Here is a 19,381-nt window from a genome sequence, read left to right on the forward strand (position 1 = left end):
TTCATGGCTTCCATGTTGGATGTGATTCCTTGGATGACGGTGCACATGTGTCCTCCAGCATTCCTTACTCTCTTGCTGAGCTCCGCAGCCGCACAAGGATGTGTTACAGACCTGTCTTCCCTGGACTCTGGAGGCTTGGGCTAGTATGGATTGGTGGCTTCTTCCGAAAGGATGTTCCACTGCGGATTGCCTCCTGAATCATTGTGATGACAGATGCCAGCCGTCAGGGCTGGGGAGCCCATTGCAATCATCCAATCCAGGGGTATTGGACACCCTCTCAGAGGAAATGATCAACCAACTGGTTGGTATTGAGCCATTCGGCTGGCTCTGGTGCAATTGCAGAAGACTCTGGAGGGCCAAGTGATCAGGGTCTTCTCTGATAATGCGACGACAGTCTTTGTCAATCACCAGGAAGAGACCAAGAGCACCCCTCTGGCTCAGGAAGCCCACCTTCTATTTCTGTAGGCAGAACATTACCTCCAGGCACTATCCGCAGCACATGTGATGGGAGGCGGGAGTCGACAATGTTCAAGCCGACGTCCTCAACAGACAGATTTTAGCTCCAGTTGAATGGGCCCTGTCCTCAGCGGTGTTCTGAACCATAGTGTGGCGCTGGGGTCGCCCCACTTTGACTTCATGTCCACGGCAAAGAACAAGAAAACGGATTGTTTCTTCAGTCGAAGATCCGAGCCTGGAAGCGAGGGTCTTGATGCTCTATTGCAGCTGTGGCCTCAGGAGCTTCTCCTATATGTGTTTCCTCCTTGGCCCATTATAGGCCGAGTCATTCTGCAGATCGCAGTCCATCCAGGCTGCGTCATTCTAGTGGCTCCAGATTGGCCTCATATACCATGGTATGCAGATCTGATGCATCTCCCAAGGTCGCTTTTCTGGACTGCCTTATGGGAGGGTCCAGTGTTCATGGAGGACCTGGGTTGTGTTGCTCTTATGGCATGACTCTTGGACATGCAGCCTTAGAACATAAAGGCTATTCTGATGTGGTCATTGCTACTGTTCTCAAGTCCAAGAAGTTGTCTACAGTTTCTGCTTATGCTAAGGTGTAGAAGGCTTTCCAACATTGGTGCGCTCAGGACCAGGTGGAGCCTTATTTGGCTCCAATCTTGGTGATTCTCGCCTCTCTTCAGGCTGGTCTTCATAAAGCCTTCACTGTGGTGTCTATTCAGGTCCAAATGGCCTGGCTGTTTTGTTTTATGGCCCAGGATCGTCATTCCTCTTTGACATCTCATCCTGATGTTGCTAGATTTCTGAAGGGGGCTCTTCACATCAGACGACTGGTTAAACTAAACAAAAACTTAATTTTATAGACCAAGTCATCAACCAAAAGGAGCTCGACTCAGTTAACAGTAATATAATGCATAATACATAAACTTGACAAGGAAAAGTAGACTAAAGTAGTTAGTTTCCAAAATGTTTAGCAAACAAGAAGGTTTTCAGAGCTTTCCGGAATAAAGCAAAAGGACCTAAACTTCTTAATGTAAGCGGTAAAACATTCCAGAATTCAGTTAATTTAAAAGCAAAAGAATGACTAAATCTCCTGAAGGCTCTGTTTTTACGACTAAGAGAGGGAAATGTAAGTTTTAATTTTTGAGAACTTCTGACAAGATGAGACCTATGCACATTCCAGTCTAAAGGAATCAAAGTGGCAAAATGCCAAATAAAATCTTAAATGCAATACAAATGCACTTGAATTGAATTCTGAGATACACTGGGAGCCAATGTAATTCCTTGAGCAGAGGGGTTACGTGATCAAATTTACTCTTACTGAAAATAAGCTTAGCTGCAGTATTCTGTATTAGTTGAAGTCTCTGCAGACTAACCTTTGAAAGGCCAAATACATTGAGTTACAATAGTCCAACCTTAACAAAATGATTGATTGAACCAATACTGAGAAATGTTGCTGATGAAAGAGTGCTCTCACTCTTCTCAGAACACGGAGGCTGAAAAAACACTTTTTAACAAGCAAACGTAGTTGTTCTTTGAATGTAAGTGATGAATCGATGACAGTACCCAATATTAGCAAGGAAAACTCAATTTTCAAAGATTCTCCTGAGTCTAAGATCACAGCAGAAGAGACTAACTTTGGGCCAAGCCATAAGACTTGGCAGCATTTAATTTCATCTGGACCATTGTCACCCAGGACCAAAGTTTGGCAATACAATATGGTTAATATTAGGTATCAGATCATCAAGCTATGGGGCAACCTCAAGTAATATAAAAATATCATCAGCATATGTTAGTAAAGTTTCTCAGGGATTCAAATCATAATATTGGTTAAGCAGCCATTGCTTTCCTGAAACCTCAACCTGGTGCTTTCTAGCCTCACCAAGGCTCCCTTTGAGCCCTTTCAGGAAGCTTCCCTCTTGAACTTTATGCTCAAGACAGTGTTTCTGGTAGCTATTACCTTAGCTTGCCATGTTTCGGAACTCCAGACTCTTTCTTGTAGGGAACTGTTCCTCCACATCTCGGAAACGGGTGTTTCCCTGTGTACGGTTCCTTCCTTCCTGCTGAAGGTAGTTTCGGCTTTCCATGTTAATTGGGAAGTGTGTTTGCCTGCTTTTCAGCCTTCTGATTCCAGGACACAAGATCACCTTTTGAAGAAACTTGATGTATGCTGAGTGCTTCTTCGCTATCTGGAAGTCACTAATGATTTTCGTCTCTCTGATCATCTGTTTGTGCTGAATCATTCTGTTAAGCGAGGCACTCCTGCTTCCAAGGCCACGATTTCCAGATGGATCCATAGGACCATTTCGTCAGCCTATATTCTTTCTAGGAAACAGTCTCCTGTTTCCATCAAGGCACATTCTACCAGGAGTGTGGCTTCTTCGTGGGCCGAAGCTAGAGCTGTCTCACCTGAGGAGATCTGCATGGCGCCAATGTGGTCCTCTCTACACACATTTGCCAAGTTTTACAGAGTAGTTGTGGTGGCAAGACAGGAGACTCTGTCTTTTGGTCCTTGGTCTTATGGGCTAGTGCAGCAAGCCTGCCCTAGCTTTTTGGGGACTGCTTTTGTAAGTCCCATCTTTCTAGAATGTCTCACCTATTGCATTGGAAAAAGAGATTATGTACTTACCCTGGTAAACTCTCTTCCAGTAGATAGGTGAGACATTCTAAACTCCCACCCTGTCTGTCCTATGCCTGCCTACTGTCTGTTTATGCTTCTCCAGGTTGTTTCTTGAATGTCTGTCAGCCCTTGGGGGCTGGGAAGAATTCTGTATATGTTACTTTTTTCTGCGGAAGTAGTTTCTGAGCTCCTTTGAGTCCTTTTTTGGCATTTGATGTTCTAATGTTAGTTCTTGAGCAGAACGGTTGTTGCTGAACTTGATTGCCATAGTTATGTCCACTTCATGTTTATGTAGTAGCTCTCAATGCTTGGGTACTAACTGTAGGTGGAACTAAGGAGCCCAGTAAAGTACAGCAAAGGCACAGAGAAAAAATCCAGAGTGGATTCCTTCTGCAGATGGCATGCGGCCATGGGGACACAACCCATCTGTCTAGAATGTCTCACCTATCTACTGGAAAAGAGCCTTTCTTAGAGATTTGCTTGCATTGTCTTCATTGTGTGAAAGTAGAGGTTGTGGCTGTCATTTTGAGAGCAGGAGCAAATGGAGATTACTCTTGCCCTGACTACACCCCTAGACCACCCGGGTTTGTAACATAGGCTCAAGTGGGACACCTACAGGTTTAATATACAATGTTGCATACGTTTAGCAGTGCTGTAGAAATAAGTACGAGGGTGGTTTGAAAAGTTTGGAGGAAAAAAAAAAGCAAGTTAAACAATGGTAGGCTCTATCGAGGACTATACTCTTAATCCAGCAAGTTTCTAGTTTTTTGATGTTATTTTTCCTACAATATGAAAAAATTCAAAGTAGTAGTAGTAGTAGTGGGCAGGGGGAAAAGGCAACTCTTGTTCAGAGGGAGGAGGAAGACACAGGACAAAACACAATTTTTTGGGCTTCCATCATAAGAACATAAGAAGTGCCATCCCCGGAACAGACTCTAGGTCCAGCAAGTCCGGCGATCCGCACATGCGGAGGCCCCTCCAGGTGTACCCTGGCATAGTTTTAGTCCCCATATCACTCTGAGCTTCTCATAAGGAGAAGTGCATCTAGATTACCCTTAACCATGTCACTTTATGCCTCTCATAAGGAGATGTACATCTAACTTATCCTTAAATCAAAAACATATGGTCAGTTTCTGCTGGAACTGAAACCATGGCCATAGCCTTATTGCTGAAACCAGGCAGAAAAAAGATTTTGGCCCGGATTCTCTAAGCAGTGCCATCGTTGATGGTCACCTAAAAAAATGGCTGCCAATCGCATGTGAATCACGCAACAGTATCGTTTATAGAATTGCAGCTTCGTTAAAGGTAGGCGCTGGAAATGTAGGTCAGGGTTTTTCAAGGCCTACATTTCTGGCACCTGCCTTTCACGTTAATCGTGGCTATGGAGGTGCGTTATGATGCATAACGCCACTGCCAGCGTTAGCCATACTTATAGTGGCATTAAGCATCGTAAAGTTTCAAGTTTAATAAAATTTTGATATACCACCTTATCATTTCAAGGTGGTATATACAGCGCCTCCACAGCTACGATGGAGGCACCCTTTTTTTAACGCTATTACTCATTTTTAAATGGCATTTTCTACTTAAGCTATAGAATATCGGCCTTTGGACCAGTTTCGGCACCAAAACCAAAATTTGGTTAGGCTCTAATCTACAAATACATTTTTTCAATCTGTTTTAATTCAGTCATCTAAGAGATTATTTATCTATTAAAGTTTACACTGTTTAAGTTCTCACTTTATTCTTTGGCATTTCTCATACATAGTTCCATGCCTCCCCTTTTATGCCTGCTTTGTTCTGTCTGTTATGTGGTGAGATGCATGAAACTATGCATCCATAATGGCAACAGCAGCATAATGTAATTTGTAGTCATTTATTTTGTATTTGGTAAGGCTCCTGTGTACTTAAAAAATATATATATATATATTCCTGTTACATTTTCCTAATAAGAGATATGTTGGTATTCTAGTGACTAGTGTAGTGTAATACTTTCAATGTTGCTTTTTGAATGTGCTTCATGGCTACTGTAAGAGGTAGACTCTCTGTTAGTGACTGTGCCCCTAAGTAGAGAATGACACGGTGACAAAATTCATCACCGTTCCCGTCCCCACGGTAAACCATCTTCATGTCATTCTTTAAGGAGAGAGGGAAGAATCAGAGTATGAATGGCCACAACCACTGACCCTCAAGCTTTGCTTTGAAGAATGCTGGTGTAGAAGGACTGAGGTTGAAATAGACACTAGAAAATGATATGGGATTTGTTTCCCGCAGTTATCCGCGGGGACGGGAACGGTGATGAATTTTGTCACCATGTCATTCTCTACCTCTAAGGTTGCCCTGTTTTGAGTACCAGTACTTTTATTTCTACAAAAAAGCACTGCTGTTTTCTAAAAGATTTTCCCCCTGACTGCTGCCTTCACCACTAAAGGAAAAGGCTCTTTGGTTAAAAGCCATGATTCTGTATCACTATGCCATGCCTGAGCATGGATAACTAAAGAGCTGGCCTACTTTTACACTCTTGAATTTATACAAATAATGTTTCTTTAATCCTGTTTCTCACTCAGCTCCTGACAAGACACTGCACAGATATTTTTTAGCTGGGAAGGATTATTTGAGAATTCAGTGCACGGACCAACATCCTGCACTTTTGCCATTCATTATCAGCCTCTACCAAGTCAGCTGAGGTGTTTCACTTCCAGCATGTAATGCTGTCTTTAGGAAGTCTTTGCATAGGCGTTACTCACTTTAATTCATAAGATGTGCAGCAGTCATTCTAATGGTTTTTCTTTCTATAAATATCTAATTGGCACAGCTTGCTGTGTTTCAATTTGTGAAACTTCCAGGTGGTACTTGATTTGTTGCTTTCATTTCTTTGTTTATACAGCAGTATGGTGTTTTCCAGTGATGGCAATGTATCAGATGCTTGGATAGGAACTATTGTAGCGCAAAAAACACAAAGGGCAAAATTCTAGGTGCCAGTAGACACCCTATCAGTGCCTAAATTAATTAACAAACACCGTTTAGAACAGCAAAAAACCCACATTAAAGTGCCTAAATAATATGCACTGGAATCGTGCCTCATAGGTGCTTTAAGCCGCTTAACGCCACTATGGGTGTGGCTAATGCCTGAAGTGGCATTACGCAGCCTAAAGCACCTATATAGGCACAATTCATGACGAAAGATAGGCGCCGGAAAACCTTGGCCTATCTTTCATGAGTGCGTGCGATTCTCTATAGGGCACCATCGCAGGATTGGCAGCCACCAATATCGGCACTTTATAGAGAATCCGGGCCAAACTGATTTTTTCTAATCAGTGGTAACAAAGGGATCTTGCAACCCGAAGGTCACATTGAGGGCATTAGATTTGATTTAGGAAAGGTTTTTCTCATGGACACAAAATGGGAAGGTGGACCTTTCTAAATCAAGGCTGACGGTACCTTAGTGTTGAGGTTGACAAAGTACCTGTTCAGTTTGAATTATAGTTTTGTTAAGGCAAAACATACATGAAATTTTGATATCTGGTTTTGATCTCCATGAAGCTTTTTATGCTGCAGGCATTTAGCTAAACATTACAAAAGGAGAGTTTTAAAGATATGTTTCTTAATAAAATCTTTCTTTTCCTTGCTTTGTGCCATGCCTTGTTTTAGGACTCTAAAGTAAGTTTTTTTAAAAAAATATTGTATGAACACCATTAAAGTATGATTCTGCTTTCATAAGAAGATACAGTATCCCTTTTCTTAAAACAATAAGGTTTCAAAGAATGCACATCTTTACTTGTAAACCGTATAACGTGGCTAGGATTAATCTGATTTGCATAAGGCAACTCTTTCCCATGTTTTATGTAAACAAGATTAGGTCTTTCAAAATGTGTCCTCTTAATACAAATTCCTTCTATCTAGAAGCTGATGTGTTAGGCTCAAGAAATCATAGATCATCCAATCGAATAAGCCCAGTAGAGAAATAGAATTTGGTTTTCCTATGAAGTTTTTCACAATTATTTAAGTTACGTCTCTTTGAGCTAACGTTAGTCTGATTTTTTTGGTGTAGTTTTACTATGTACCAGAAGTTAATGCGCTGCTTTACATAGTTGTACATAAAATTAATTTAAAATGTTACAAGTATAAACCACCAAAACAGACAAAAAAAAACCCCACTGAAAAAAATCAAAAAATGAGAAACTACAAAAATGTGGGGTGAAAATATTAACAATCAAAAATCACAAGTTTATTGTTAGTCAATACAAAAAAGGTGGTAAACCAGCCTACACAACATTGCTCAATGTATATTCTAATGGGGCCCGTTTCGCCATTGGCTTCCTCAGGAGATCATGAAAAACAGTTGTATATAAACACATTCCAACCATATTTAACATCAAGTTACCTGAAAAATAAGAAGGTAATCAGCCTTGTATATTGAATCTTGTCAGCGGATATTGAAGCCCAGTGTTATGTTTGCGTGATTAGAGGACTGGGTAGGTGAAGAGTATGGGCTCCTTTTATGAAGCTGCGTTAGCAGTTTAACGCACGTAATAGCGCTCGCTAAATTGCCGGCTGCGCTAGCTGCAACCACCTCCTCTTGAGCAGGCTTTGTTTAGTTTTAAGTTTGTTATATATGTGTTATTATATTTACGTTTAGATATGTGAGGGTGGTTGGCTGATTACCTTCTTATTTTTCAGGTAACTTGATGTTAAATATGGTTGGAATGTGTTTATATACAACTGTTTTTCATGATCTCCTGAGGAAGCCAATGGCGAAACGGGCCCCATTAGAATATACATTGAGCAATGTTGTGTAGGCTCAGTTTTACCACCTTTTTTGTATTGACTAACAATAAAGAAGTATAAGCCTACATGTTTGCAAAGCTAAAACAAATAGCAAAGTCTACTTCATGGATTGAAATTGAAAATAGGGTATGTAATCCAAAATGCACACTATTTGACATTTTAACACACAAAGCAGACTAAAATTTTGTTCCTGTTGAATTGGCCTAAGTGTACATACGTAAGATCTACCAACTAAGTATGTTTACACACCTAGCCTAGAATTTTAAGCACAGTTGCAATTAAACATAAGTAAACAGTTTAAACACTGATAATATTGTATAAACCTGATCCTCAGGGAAGTATCCAAGGGTCGAACTCGACCGACACAGCCTTATGGCACAAGCTATTAAGAGTGTGTTCAAGGTGTGACAATTAAGTTCACGAACTTGCCTCCATGCACTTACATTGGCAACTCAGTAAGGTTTCATAACTTTGGTATATCGGTGTCTCAGCTGTGTTCATGTCGACGTGTGGCGGTGTCTTGCTGAGTGGCGTTGATTATTGTTGCGTGTTTTCATGTGCTGGCGCAAGAATGTCGGAGCTTGAATTAGAGCAATGAACAAACATTAAATTTCTTGGCAAGAGTGGAGGTGAAATCAGGGACATGTTAGTCCAAGTTTATGGGGATAATGCCATGAAGAAAATGGATTAAATGTTTGTCTGAGGGAGAGTAAGCGTCACTGATGAAGAAAGGTCAGGGTGGCAAGTAATGAGCAGAACTGACGAAAACATTGCAAAAATTAATTGAATTGCGTGTCAAAATTGTCAGCTGACTGTGAGAAGCATAGAAGACCAAGTAAACATCGATAGAGAAACAGGAAAATCTTAACTGAAAATCTTGGCGTGAGAAAGGTGTGTTCAAAAATGTTCCCAAAGGAGCTCACTAGTGAACAAAAGCAGAGAGTCGAAATTTGCCAAGACCTTTTGGAGAGGCAAAGACAATGTTTTGGGCCGTGTTATCACTAGTGATGAAACATGGCTGTACATATGACTCAAAGTGCACAATGAAAGTCAGCCAGTTCTCCATGACCAAAAAAGTTCTGCCAGTCCAAATCCAAGAGTCAAAATGATGTTGCTAACTTTTTTGATAGAGGGATTGTTCATTATGAATTTGTACCAATTGGACAAACAGCTAACAAATTTATTATTTGAAAGTGCTGAAAAGGCTGCATGAAAAAATTAGATGAAAACAACCTGAACTTTTCACCAACTCATGGCACCAGCTCACATGGCACTGTCTGCCAGAAAATAAATAACTGTATTTGAACACCCTCCTTGCTTACCTGATCTGGCTCCCAATGACTTTTTTTTTTCTTTACCCGAAGATAAAGGAAATATAGAAAAGAAGACATTTTGATGACATTCAGGACATCAAGGGTAATACAATGATAGCTCTGATGGTCATTCCAGAAAATGAGTTCCAAAATTGCTTTGAAGGGTGGACAAGGCCTTTTTGTCTGTTTATTCAGTGGGTTTCTTTCTCTTATCAGGGTTTAAATTATACTCTGAACATAATTAGATGCTAAACTGCTAAAATATGGACCAGCCTAAGGGGACACTAAATATTTACTAAGCACTATAGCATAAAATAACTTTAAGGCCCTGAACTTATTGTAGAGTTGCTTATATTAGTTTACTATCAAATTAAGAACATACTGGGACAGATCGAAGGTCCATCAAGCCCAGTAGTATCCTGTTTCCAACAGTGGCCTTCCAAAGTACCTGTTACCTGTATGTTCACCCATCAAACAAATTAATCCTTATTGTAATTTACCTCGAGTTTGTGGGTCCATTCTGAACCAATGGTATTTTGCATTTGGATCAGACCATAGGAGCCACTGCAGAATATTCCCAGGGCAGATTTGGAAGGGATACTGTATCAACAGTCTAGCCCAGTGTCTCTCAAACTGTGTGCCCCGAAGAAATTACAGAATTTTATTATTTTAAAAATTTCCCTTCATAAGTATACACTAGAATAGATGATATGTACATCACATAGGCAAGAATCTGTCAGTTATGAGCATCTGTGTATGTATATGGAGTAGTTATCCTAATTGGAGCAACAAAGCAATCAAGACTTTGTTACCGTTTAGATCTTCTTATCTTTATGAACTTGGATTTTAAGCTCTGACAGAAATTAAATTTAAAAAAAAGGAGAACTGCGGATGATGAAATGTATGTTTGCTTGTCGACTATCGAGCCGCGTTTTGAGTTAATTTACACTCAAAAACAAGCACATGTATTGCATTGATTAGCAATTCTATTCTATGTACAGTACTTTAGTTTCATTGTTGTTACAATTACCCATACATAGCTTAAAGAACTTTAAATAACTCTTAATTTTTTGTTGGTTTTGCAATTTTATAATTTCAATTATAAGGCGCAGCAAAAAACATTTGCTCCATAAAACATTTGCTTTCTGTAGTGTGCTGGAGCTAAAAACGTTTGAGAGACACTGGTGTAGCCCCTGCTAAACATGCAAATAGAATCAGTGACATTAACTTGTTCCATTAGTTTCTTTTGTGGCTCATTCCTGCATGTACATTCTGCGTTGCAATATGTTACACTGAAAAAGAAATTAAAACCCTGAATTTACTCAGTGCACGAGCTTGCAACTGTGGACTTGTGAAGAAAGCATGTAGCAATTTGGTTTAGATTTCTGGTAATGAGAAATATTAAGGGCTCCTTTTCCGAAGGCGCGTTAGGGCCTTAACGCATGCTAGCTGCTACTGCCTCCTCTTGAGCAGGCGGTAGTTTTTCAGCTAGCGTGCGCTATAGCACGCACTAATCCGGTGCGTGCGCTAAAAACGCTAGCGCACCTTCGTAAAAGGAGCCCTAAGTCTTTAGATCAGTGTTTCTCAACCTCAGTGAACACTCAAGCAAGTCAGGTTTTCAGGTTATTCACAATGAATATGTATGAGAAATTTGTATGTACTGCCTCCTTAGTATGCAAATCTATCTTTTGCATATTCATTATGGCTAGCCTGACTGAGCTGGGTGACTGATTTGAGCACTGATTTAGGTGGCAAATGCCTGATTTTTTTTATTATTATTTATGTTGATTTCTTTATTTGTTGTTTTATGGTGGATTTTGTTGTTTGGCTGTGGCTTTTGGTAGAATTTATTTTCAATAGCTTGATGCCCATGGATTTCTCTTTGATTTTTACCACCCCTAAAGATGTATCTTGAATTATGTATCCCTTCTCCTTTTTTCCTTCATAGTTTTGCAATCATAGCCTTGCTTAAGTTTGTGATCTGGCTTTTAAAAATAACAAAATCTTGACTTCTGAACAAATACTGGATGTATTTCTAGATGAGCATAAGCCAGAAATCTTGCTTTCTTTTCCTCTCTTGCCAGGAAGCAGAGACCCCACGGAGCGTGCTTGAAGAAATTGGACTGACCTAGAAGCCTCTTCCCTGCTGGTGCTTGTGAAGTCTCCACATTAAACTTTCACTGCCTTTATTTCAGTGTTTAGCTACTTGTGTAAGATGGTGTCAGTATTACTGTTCAGTTCAGTTGCTTTTAGTCAGGTCTTTACCACAATGTAACAATACAATGGCTATTAGAAAAAAAAAAAGATGGAACCTTTAATTATGGTTAAATTTAACATTTGAGAGAATTATGCAAGAACAAAATTATTTAATTTGGAGGGTGGAGGCATTTTTAAAATATTAATGTTATGAATATAGTGGAAATGTTGCTCTTGAACGCTTTCACTCTACCAAGTGTTTTTGTGGGGGGGGGGGGTCTTTTTTTTACTGCCATTGTACACTGTGTGAGATTTTGCACTAAATGTATTTCATGTGATCATGGACAAGGACTCCAAATGAATGTGAATTATGCTTTACATAAATACCTGGGGGAAAATTCTGAACGGAAAACAATTTAACCTGGTTACATGCAGCCAAAGCTGTTTTTTGTCCAATTACATTTTATTGTTTATAGAAGCAGGAGATAAATAATTTTTGTTTTTTACATAAAGATAAAGGGATTAAAGGTCTTATATGTTTACTGTTCTCCAAAAAATTTTTGTTCATTAAACCAAAGACATTTACTTTAGTTGAATATGTTAACCAGATCAGGCAGTCTTACCTCAGATTATTGGATCTGACAGAAAACAACTACCAGTGTAACACTAAAACTGAACAATTCAGGTTGTATGTCATTCCATTTCACTAGAACCACCCTATGATTTTACATTTCACAGGGTTGAATTCTACTGTTGGGTCAATGAGACACTCAACACTGTGCTCTTTTCTTGATGTAATTCAATTGGCTCCAATTAAAGTCTCTGATCATTTTTTCAGTGTTTCCACTGGTTTATACTTGGACTTGTCTGTACTGGGCTGGATTAAGTTTTGTTTTAACTGTGCCATAATTAGGCTGCATGATCATAGTCTTATTTGTAATAAACATCAATTTTTACTCTGTTTTAGACTTTTTCTGTGCTGTCAGCAAATGATCAGAAATGCATGTTTTGAAAGACATGGTGTAAGAGGTGCCTACAGCAAGATATGAGATTCCATTAAAGCAAACAGCACACACTTTTGTAAAAGTCATGAGTAGCACTGGCTTAAAGATCAAAAACAACGTGGGCTACACTGATTTAAGTAGAACTGCTTTTAATTCAGGGCAGTGACTCCAATGGATTCATTTTGTGCATATGACAGAAATGAACTTCACTTGTAAGCCAGGGTATAAGAGCATAAATAACAGCCATAGTGGGTCAGACCAATGGTCCATCTAGCCCACTATCTCATTTCCACAGTGGCCAATCCAGGTCAAAAGTACCTGGCAGAAACCCAAATAGTAGCAAGCAGTGGCTTCCCTTATGTCTGTCTCAATAGCAGACTAAGGAGTTTTCCTCCAGGAACTTGTCCAAATCTGTAAACCCAGACATGTTAATCCCTGTAACTTAATCTAAATCATAGATTTTATATACCTAAAGATATAGAGCTCGACTTGGTTTACAATAAAAATATGTTTTCAAAGATATGTTGATTTTAAGATAGATCATTAGGAATTACATTCTAAAAAACATTGAAACATCATAGTTTTTAAAATTTTATGGAAAACCTGAAAGGAAATACATGATCATATCTGAACAGGAAGGTCATTCCATAGTGGGATGCCAGAGATGCAGAAGGAGTCACTATTGGTTCCGCCGAACTAGGAGAGACCCCTGCAGAATGCATGCAAAAGGCTTTGAACATGGTCAATACAAAATCTGGGGAAAACCCCACAGAGGGACTCGCCATTGAAGTCTGGACTTATACAGAAGCTGAAGATTGCTCCAGGTGAGGGCCCTGATCCAATTCTGAAGCACCAGAAGCTGTTGATAAAATGGCAGCCATTCCCGCCAAAGATGATTATGAAGCAGCTGCCATTTTGGATTGCCCTGCCACCACAGCATTAAGGGAATCTGCAGCCACCTGCAACCCTGGCAGAAAGGGAATCCCTGCAGTTTGAAGTAGTCATAGCAAAAAGGGAATTCCCTAGACTTCCAGCAGCCACGGCAGTAAAGGAATCCCTGAAGTTAGAGGAGACCCACACGGATTCTAACTGCCCAACAGCCTCCAGTGCTGCACAAAACCTGCTGATGTTGAGACGCCTCCACTCCCCAACAGGAGCAGACAACACTGCTGGAACCACTCACTGCGGGAGCAAAAAGAGCACAACCACCAAGAAGAACCAGCCCAGAAAGAAACCACAGCTCACACATTCCTGGAAAGGTTGAGGAAGCTCTACTCCCCCCAAAAAAAACCTGAACAAGGGCTGAAAACAGCACCCACACACAGGCATCCTTTATTTTATTCTTTTTTAACCCCCCAAAAAGGGCAGACCCCACAGTCTTTCTAAGCTGCTGTCAGAGCCCTAATAATAACTTTATTTTTATATACCGTTCTACCACAAACAGTTCTAAGCGGTTTACAAGGGAAGAGACTATATACAGACATTACAGAGAACTTTCGAAATTACATTGGCATGTTAAGTTTAGTCGGGCTTATCTGGAAGTGTTTTGGAAGTACATCAGGTTGGGGTACATCAGGTTGAAGTGGGGTCAGAGAAATTGCCAAAGAGATACGTTTTTATTGACTTCCTAAACGTTTGGTACAAAAGTGCATTTGAGATGAAGTTGGTTAAACATTTGTTCCATTTGCCTGCTTGGAATGATAGTGGTTCTATCAAGGTATCTCTTGTAGGTGCAGCCCTTTAGGGATGGAAAAGCAAACAAGTAGGTACTGCATGTATTAGTTGTGCCTGGGAATTCAAATTGGTGAGATAGAGAGGATGGGGATGAACCTGTTATGGTTTTGAAGCAAAGGCAAGCAAACTTAAAAATGACCCTTGCTTCTACAGGCAGCCAGTGTAGTTTTTTGTAATATGGGTCTGATTTCTTGAGGCAATAAATGAGACAGACTGCAATATCTGAGGCACCTCTAAGGAATTGGGGAGGGGGGGGAATGGGAAGAGGGACTCGGCCATCCGAGTGTAGCACCCCAAGGCCAAAGGGGACCCTTGTGGGCCCCTGCCTCTGTCTAGCCAAATAATACTGTAGAATTAGTATTGAGACAGAATCCTAATATGCTCTTCTGATTTTTTTTTTTTTAAACCAGGCCGACAGACTGGGACTACACAGACTTACCACCTCCACCTGTTGGAGACTGGCTTTAGGAGGATTGCACAGCCCACTTACCACCGAAATCATTTGTTCTCAGTCTCTACCTGCTGGTAGAGAGGTACATAAACCCATTTGTCTGTGCTGGTCTGGAGGGACGCTATGGAATGAAATAATTACAGTGTGTTCTAATGGCAAAAAGGTAGATGTGGTCACAGCACTAACTACTATCTACAGCTGTAGGCTGAGAATCATTAACCTTTATACAGCTGACAGTTCCTCCAGTTCATGAAATAAGTGTGTGAATTAAAATGACTGCAAAAAAATGCAATGTAAAGGCATATCTTGGTTCCCTGAAGCAGCTGAGGACCGCAAATGGCCAGTGGCTGTCGATGCTTCAGGCTGCATATTATTGCAAGGCAGTAATAAGAATTCAGATTCCAAAGAGGAAAAGAAAACAATGTTTCTTTCTTATCAGAACAGGGATTCTCTCTTCACCCTCAGACTTCGTGCTTCATGTGTGCCTGAGGTGCGGGTATTAAATCCAGTTAGGAAAGATGCACTATAAATGCAAATTAAGACTGCATTCAACCACCCTCAATGAATCATATAAAATGACCCTTCTGGAAGTAAAGTATTAACATGGAGACAAGAAAAAAAATCACAGGCACAGGATTTATGTAAAAATACTTTGTTAAAGAAAAGTGAACACTTCTGTACATCAGGAGCATCATCCAAAACAGTTTATACACATTCTTTCAAAATAATTTAGAAGATATTCCACCAGTTGGTTACTGTACATTAGGCTGAGACTTTAAAAAGGGAAACCATTTATACTGCAAATAGATTTACACAATGCTGCACTACTTTGTCATTTACAAAGTTAAAAATAAAACCACTTAACAGTTGTCCTCATGAGCTTCTTAAAATACAAAACCAATAATTGGAAATTGTGAATGGTATGGGAGAGAATTTTCATAAAGACGGCAACCATTGTCTGAAAACAGCTTCAAGTTCTTCACGTAGCCACCTTGTTTTCCTCATGCACTTGATCTGCAAAAATATTACTTAATATTATTTGTCAACATTAAGTCTCTTCTAAATGCAGTTCTGTAGTCCTGATTTTATTCTAAATATTCATGCATGCATCTAGTAAATCATACCCACACAAAATAATCAGACCAAATTATATATATAAATATTAATATATATGTAGTGCTCAGACCCACAACCTATAAAGGTTCAAGTGAAGTGAACCAAACATAGGCTGCCCAATCAGTTTCGCAATGGAAAACTTCCTCATGGCTTCAACCTCATGGAAAGAGACCAAATTGACAAGCATACAGTCCTGAGGAAGCTTTCCATTGCGATACTTGAGTCGGGGAGAAGACTTGTGTTTCACGGCTTCAGGAGTTACCCTCTTACAATCCTGAGGGGAGCTTATAAGTGAGCAAAACACTTGAACAGGGATTTGTTATTTTTTCCCAGGGTCAAATCCCCTGATGAGAATGTAGTTACATGTAATCTGCAATATTCTCCCAGGATTAATGGAGTTGTGTGCCTTATGCACACACTGGAATATAATGGAAACGCATCCTATATTTCAAGATGTTCATTTTAGGATTGTGTTACCAGGCAAAAGAATTATGTGCAACGGCCAAACAATATATCTGAACGGGAGGGACACTTTAAGTACCACAATTGTCTGACATGTGAGAACACACTGCAATGGCAGGGACACTTTTTAAATCCCCGTACGAGTGGAGATTCAGAGAGAAAGAGTTCTTAACAAAGGATTCAACCAAGCCAGACTGTGCCAGGCCTCTGGTGTCCATGGGAGCCACACTTATAGCGGATCCCTCTGTAGACACCAGATGCCAAGTGAGCTGTACCCCGGGATCTGCAGGTACTGCCTAGCTATCTGAGCCAGATTTGCTAGGAATAAGTGCATCAGCTGATGAAGCTTCTCCCTACGTGATTCGGGCAAACACCTTGTTCAGCCCTGTGGTGAAACGGACCCCCAAATATTCCAAGTCCTGTGTTGGAACGAGCTGGCTCATCCGAAAGCTGACCACCCAGCCTAGGCTATGAAGCAGCTGAATGACCTGGTGAACCACCTGATGCCCCTCAGACTCCATCTGAGCTTTGATGAGGCAGTCATCCAGATACAGGTGGACTTGAATTATGAGTTTCCACAAGTGGGCCGCTGCCACCACCATCACCACCTTGGTGAAGGTCCGGGGTGCTGTTGCCAAACCGAAGGGCAAGGCTGCAAACTGGAAGTGCTGCTGCAAGACATGGAACCTCAGGTACTTCCTGTGTGCCAGAAAAAGCACAGTTACTTACCGTAACAGGTGTTATCCAGGGATAACAGCAGGCAGATATTCTTAACTGATGGGTGACGGCACCGACGGAGCCCTGGTACGGACAATTTTAGAGTGATTGCACTCTAAGAACTTAGAAAGTTCTAGTTAGGCCGCACCGCACATGCGCGAGTGCCTTCCCGCCCGACGGAGGCGCACAGTCCCCAGTTAGGATAAGCCAGCTAAGAAGCCAACCCGGAGAGGTGGGTGGGACGTAAGAATATCTGCCTGCTGTCCCTGGATAACACCTGTTACGGTAAGTAACTGTGCTTTATCCCAGGACAAGCAGGCAGCATATTCTTAACTGATAGGTGACCTCCAAGCTAACAAAAAGAGGGATGGAGGAAAGGTTGGCCATTAGGAAAATAAATTTTGTAAAACAGATTGGCCGAAGTGTCCATCCCGTCTGGAGAATGCATCCAGACAATAATGAGATGTGAAAGTATGAACTGAGGACCAAGTAGCAGCCTTGCAGATTTCCTCAATAGGAGTTGATCTGAGGAAAGCTACAGATGCTGCCAAAGCTCTAACCTTATTGGCCGTGACAGAACCTTCCAGTGTCTGTCCGGTCTGAGCATAACAGAACGAGATGCAAGCAGCAAGCCAATTGGATAACGTACGTTTAGACACAGGATGTCCCAACTTATTGGGATCAAAGGACAGAAAAAGTTGGGGAGAAGATCTGTGAGGCTTAGTGCGCTCTAAATAGTAAGCCAAAGCACGCTTACAGTCCAAAGTATGCAAAGCCTGTTCTCCAGGATGAGAATGAGGTTTCAGGAAGAATACAGGCAGGACAATGGACTGGTTAAGATGAAAGTCAGATACAACCTTAGGGAGGAACTTTGGATGTGTGCCCAGAACCACCTTGTCATGGTGAAAGACTGTGAAAGGTGGATCAGCAACTAGTGCATGCAACTCACTGACCCTCCTGGCAGAGGTGAGAGCAATAAGGAAGACCACTTTCCAAGGGAGAAATTTGAAATGAGCTGTGGCCAATGGTTCAAAAGGAGGCTTCATTAAGGCGGAAAGAACCACGTTAAGATCCCAGACCACAGGAGGGGGCTTGAGAGGTGGTTGCACATTGAAAAGTCCCCGCATGAATCTGGAAACCAAAGGATGAGCAGTAAGAGGTTTTCCGTGAACTGGCTCATGAAAAGCAGTAATGGCACTGAGGTGGACTATGATAGAAGTAGATTTGAGACCAGAGTTAGACAAAGAAAGGAGATAATCCAACACTAGTTCTACTGCTAGCGAAGTTGGATCATGATGATGCAGAAGGCACCAGGATGAAAACCGGGTCCACTTCTGTTGATAGCATTGAAGAATGGCCGGCTTCCTGGAAGCATCAAGAATAGAACGGACAGGCTGAGAAAGAAGTGAATGAGCCGAGGTCAGCCCGAGAGATACCAAGCTGTCAGGTGCAGAGACTGTAGGTTGGGATGTAGGAGGGACTGCTGATGCTGAGTAAGCAGAGAAGGAAGCAGTGGAAGAAGTATGGGCTCCCTGGAACTGAGTTGAAGTAGAAGGGAGAACCAAAGCTGTCTGGGCCACCATGGAGCGATGAGAATCATGGTGGCTTGGTCCCTGCGGAGCTTGAACAAGGTCCGCAACATGAGAGGCAGAGGAGGAAATGCATAAAGGAATAGATTGGTCCAATCCAGGAGAAACGCATCTGCTGCCAGACGGTGAGGGGAGTAGAGTCTGGGGCAAAATTGGGGCAGTTGATGATTGTGAGGAGCTGCAAAAAGGTCCACCTGAGGAGTGCCCCATTGAGCGAAAATGGACTGAAGAGTTATGGGATCGAGAGTCCATTCATGGGGTTGGAGAATTCTGCTGAGATTGTCTGCTAAGGAATTCTGCTCTCCCTGGATGTAGACAGCTTTCAGGAACAAATGGCGAGCTGTCGCCCAAGACCAAATCTTTTGGGCCTCCTGACACAACAGGCGAGAGCCCGTCCCACCCTGTTTGTTGATGTAGTACATTGCTACTTGATTGTCGGTGCAAAGTAGTAAAACTTGAGGAAAGAGGAGATGCTGAAAGCCTTGAGGGCATAAAACATTGCTCTGAGTTCCAGGAAATTGATGTGATGTTTCTTTTCCTGGGTAGTCCAAAGACCTTGGGTTTGGAAATTGTTCAAGTGAGCTCCCCAGGCATATGGGGATGCGTCTGTGGTGATGACTAGATGATGAGGCAGATGGAACAGAAGGCCTCTGGAGAGATTGTAGGATTTCAACCACCATTGTCGAAGAGACGATGTCACAGATATGTGTCGCAAACAAGGATCTGTTGCCTGAGACCACTGGGTAGCTAGGGTCCATTGAGGAGTGCGCAGGTGAAGACGTGCGAAGGGGGTGACATGAACTGTCGAGGCCATGTGACCCAAGAGTATCATCATTTGCTTTGCAGAGATGGATGGCTGTGAGAGCACCTGCTGACAGATGAAGAAGAGTCTGAAGGCGATTGGATGGAAGAAACGCCCTCATGAGAACAGTGTC

The 19,381-nt window shown here is 41.5% G+C and overlaps 2 protein-coding genes across 4 annotated transcripts in view; one reads left to right on the forward strand and one right to left on the reverse strand.

The window, feature by feature from the left end:
- The window catches only part of AP1S2 (adaptor related protein complex 1 subunit sigma 2), a 109,044-nt gene extending 96,710 nt beyond the window's left edge, over window positions 1–12,334 (forward strand). For 2 of the 3 annotated variants that reach the window (XM_033948573.1, XM_033948571.1), the window contains one exon: window positions 11,262–12,334. Coding sequence is in view for 1 of the 3 variants with exons in the window: in XM_033948571.1 (XP_033804462.1) it covers window positions 11,262–11,309 (48 nt within the window). In the remaining 2 variants the exon portion in view is untranslated. Of the gene's footprint in view, window positions 1–6,727; window positions 6,737–11,261 lie in introns of all 3 variants that reach the window. The other variant, XR_004539865.1, reaches the window with a different exon arrangement.
- Window positions 12,335–15,198: 2,864 nt separating this feature from the next.
- Window positions 15,199–19,381, reverse strand: part of ZRSR2 (zinc finger CCCH-type, RNA binding motif and serine/arginine rich 2) — an 82,558-nt gene continuing 78,375 nt past the window's right edge. Inside the window, exon 12 of the mRNA XM_033948353.1 lies at window positions 15,199–15,576. The gene's annotated coding sequence lies outside the window, so the exon portion shown is untranslated. The remainder of the gene's footprint in view (window positions 15,577–19,381) is intronic.

The sequence above is a fragment of the Geotrypetes seraphini genome, chromosome 6, assembly GCF_902459505.1.
Source record: "Geotrypetes seraphini chromosome 6, aGeoSer1.1, whole genome shotgun sequence".
NCBI lineage: Eukaryota > Metazoa > Chordata > Amphibia > Gymnophiona > Dermophiidae > Geotrypetes > Geotrypetes seraphini.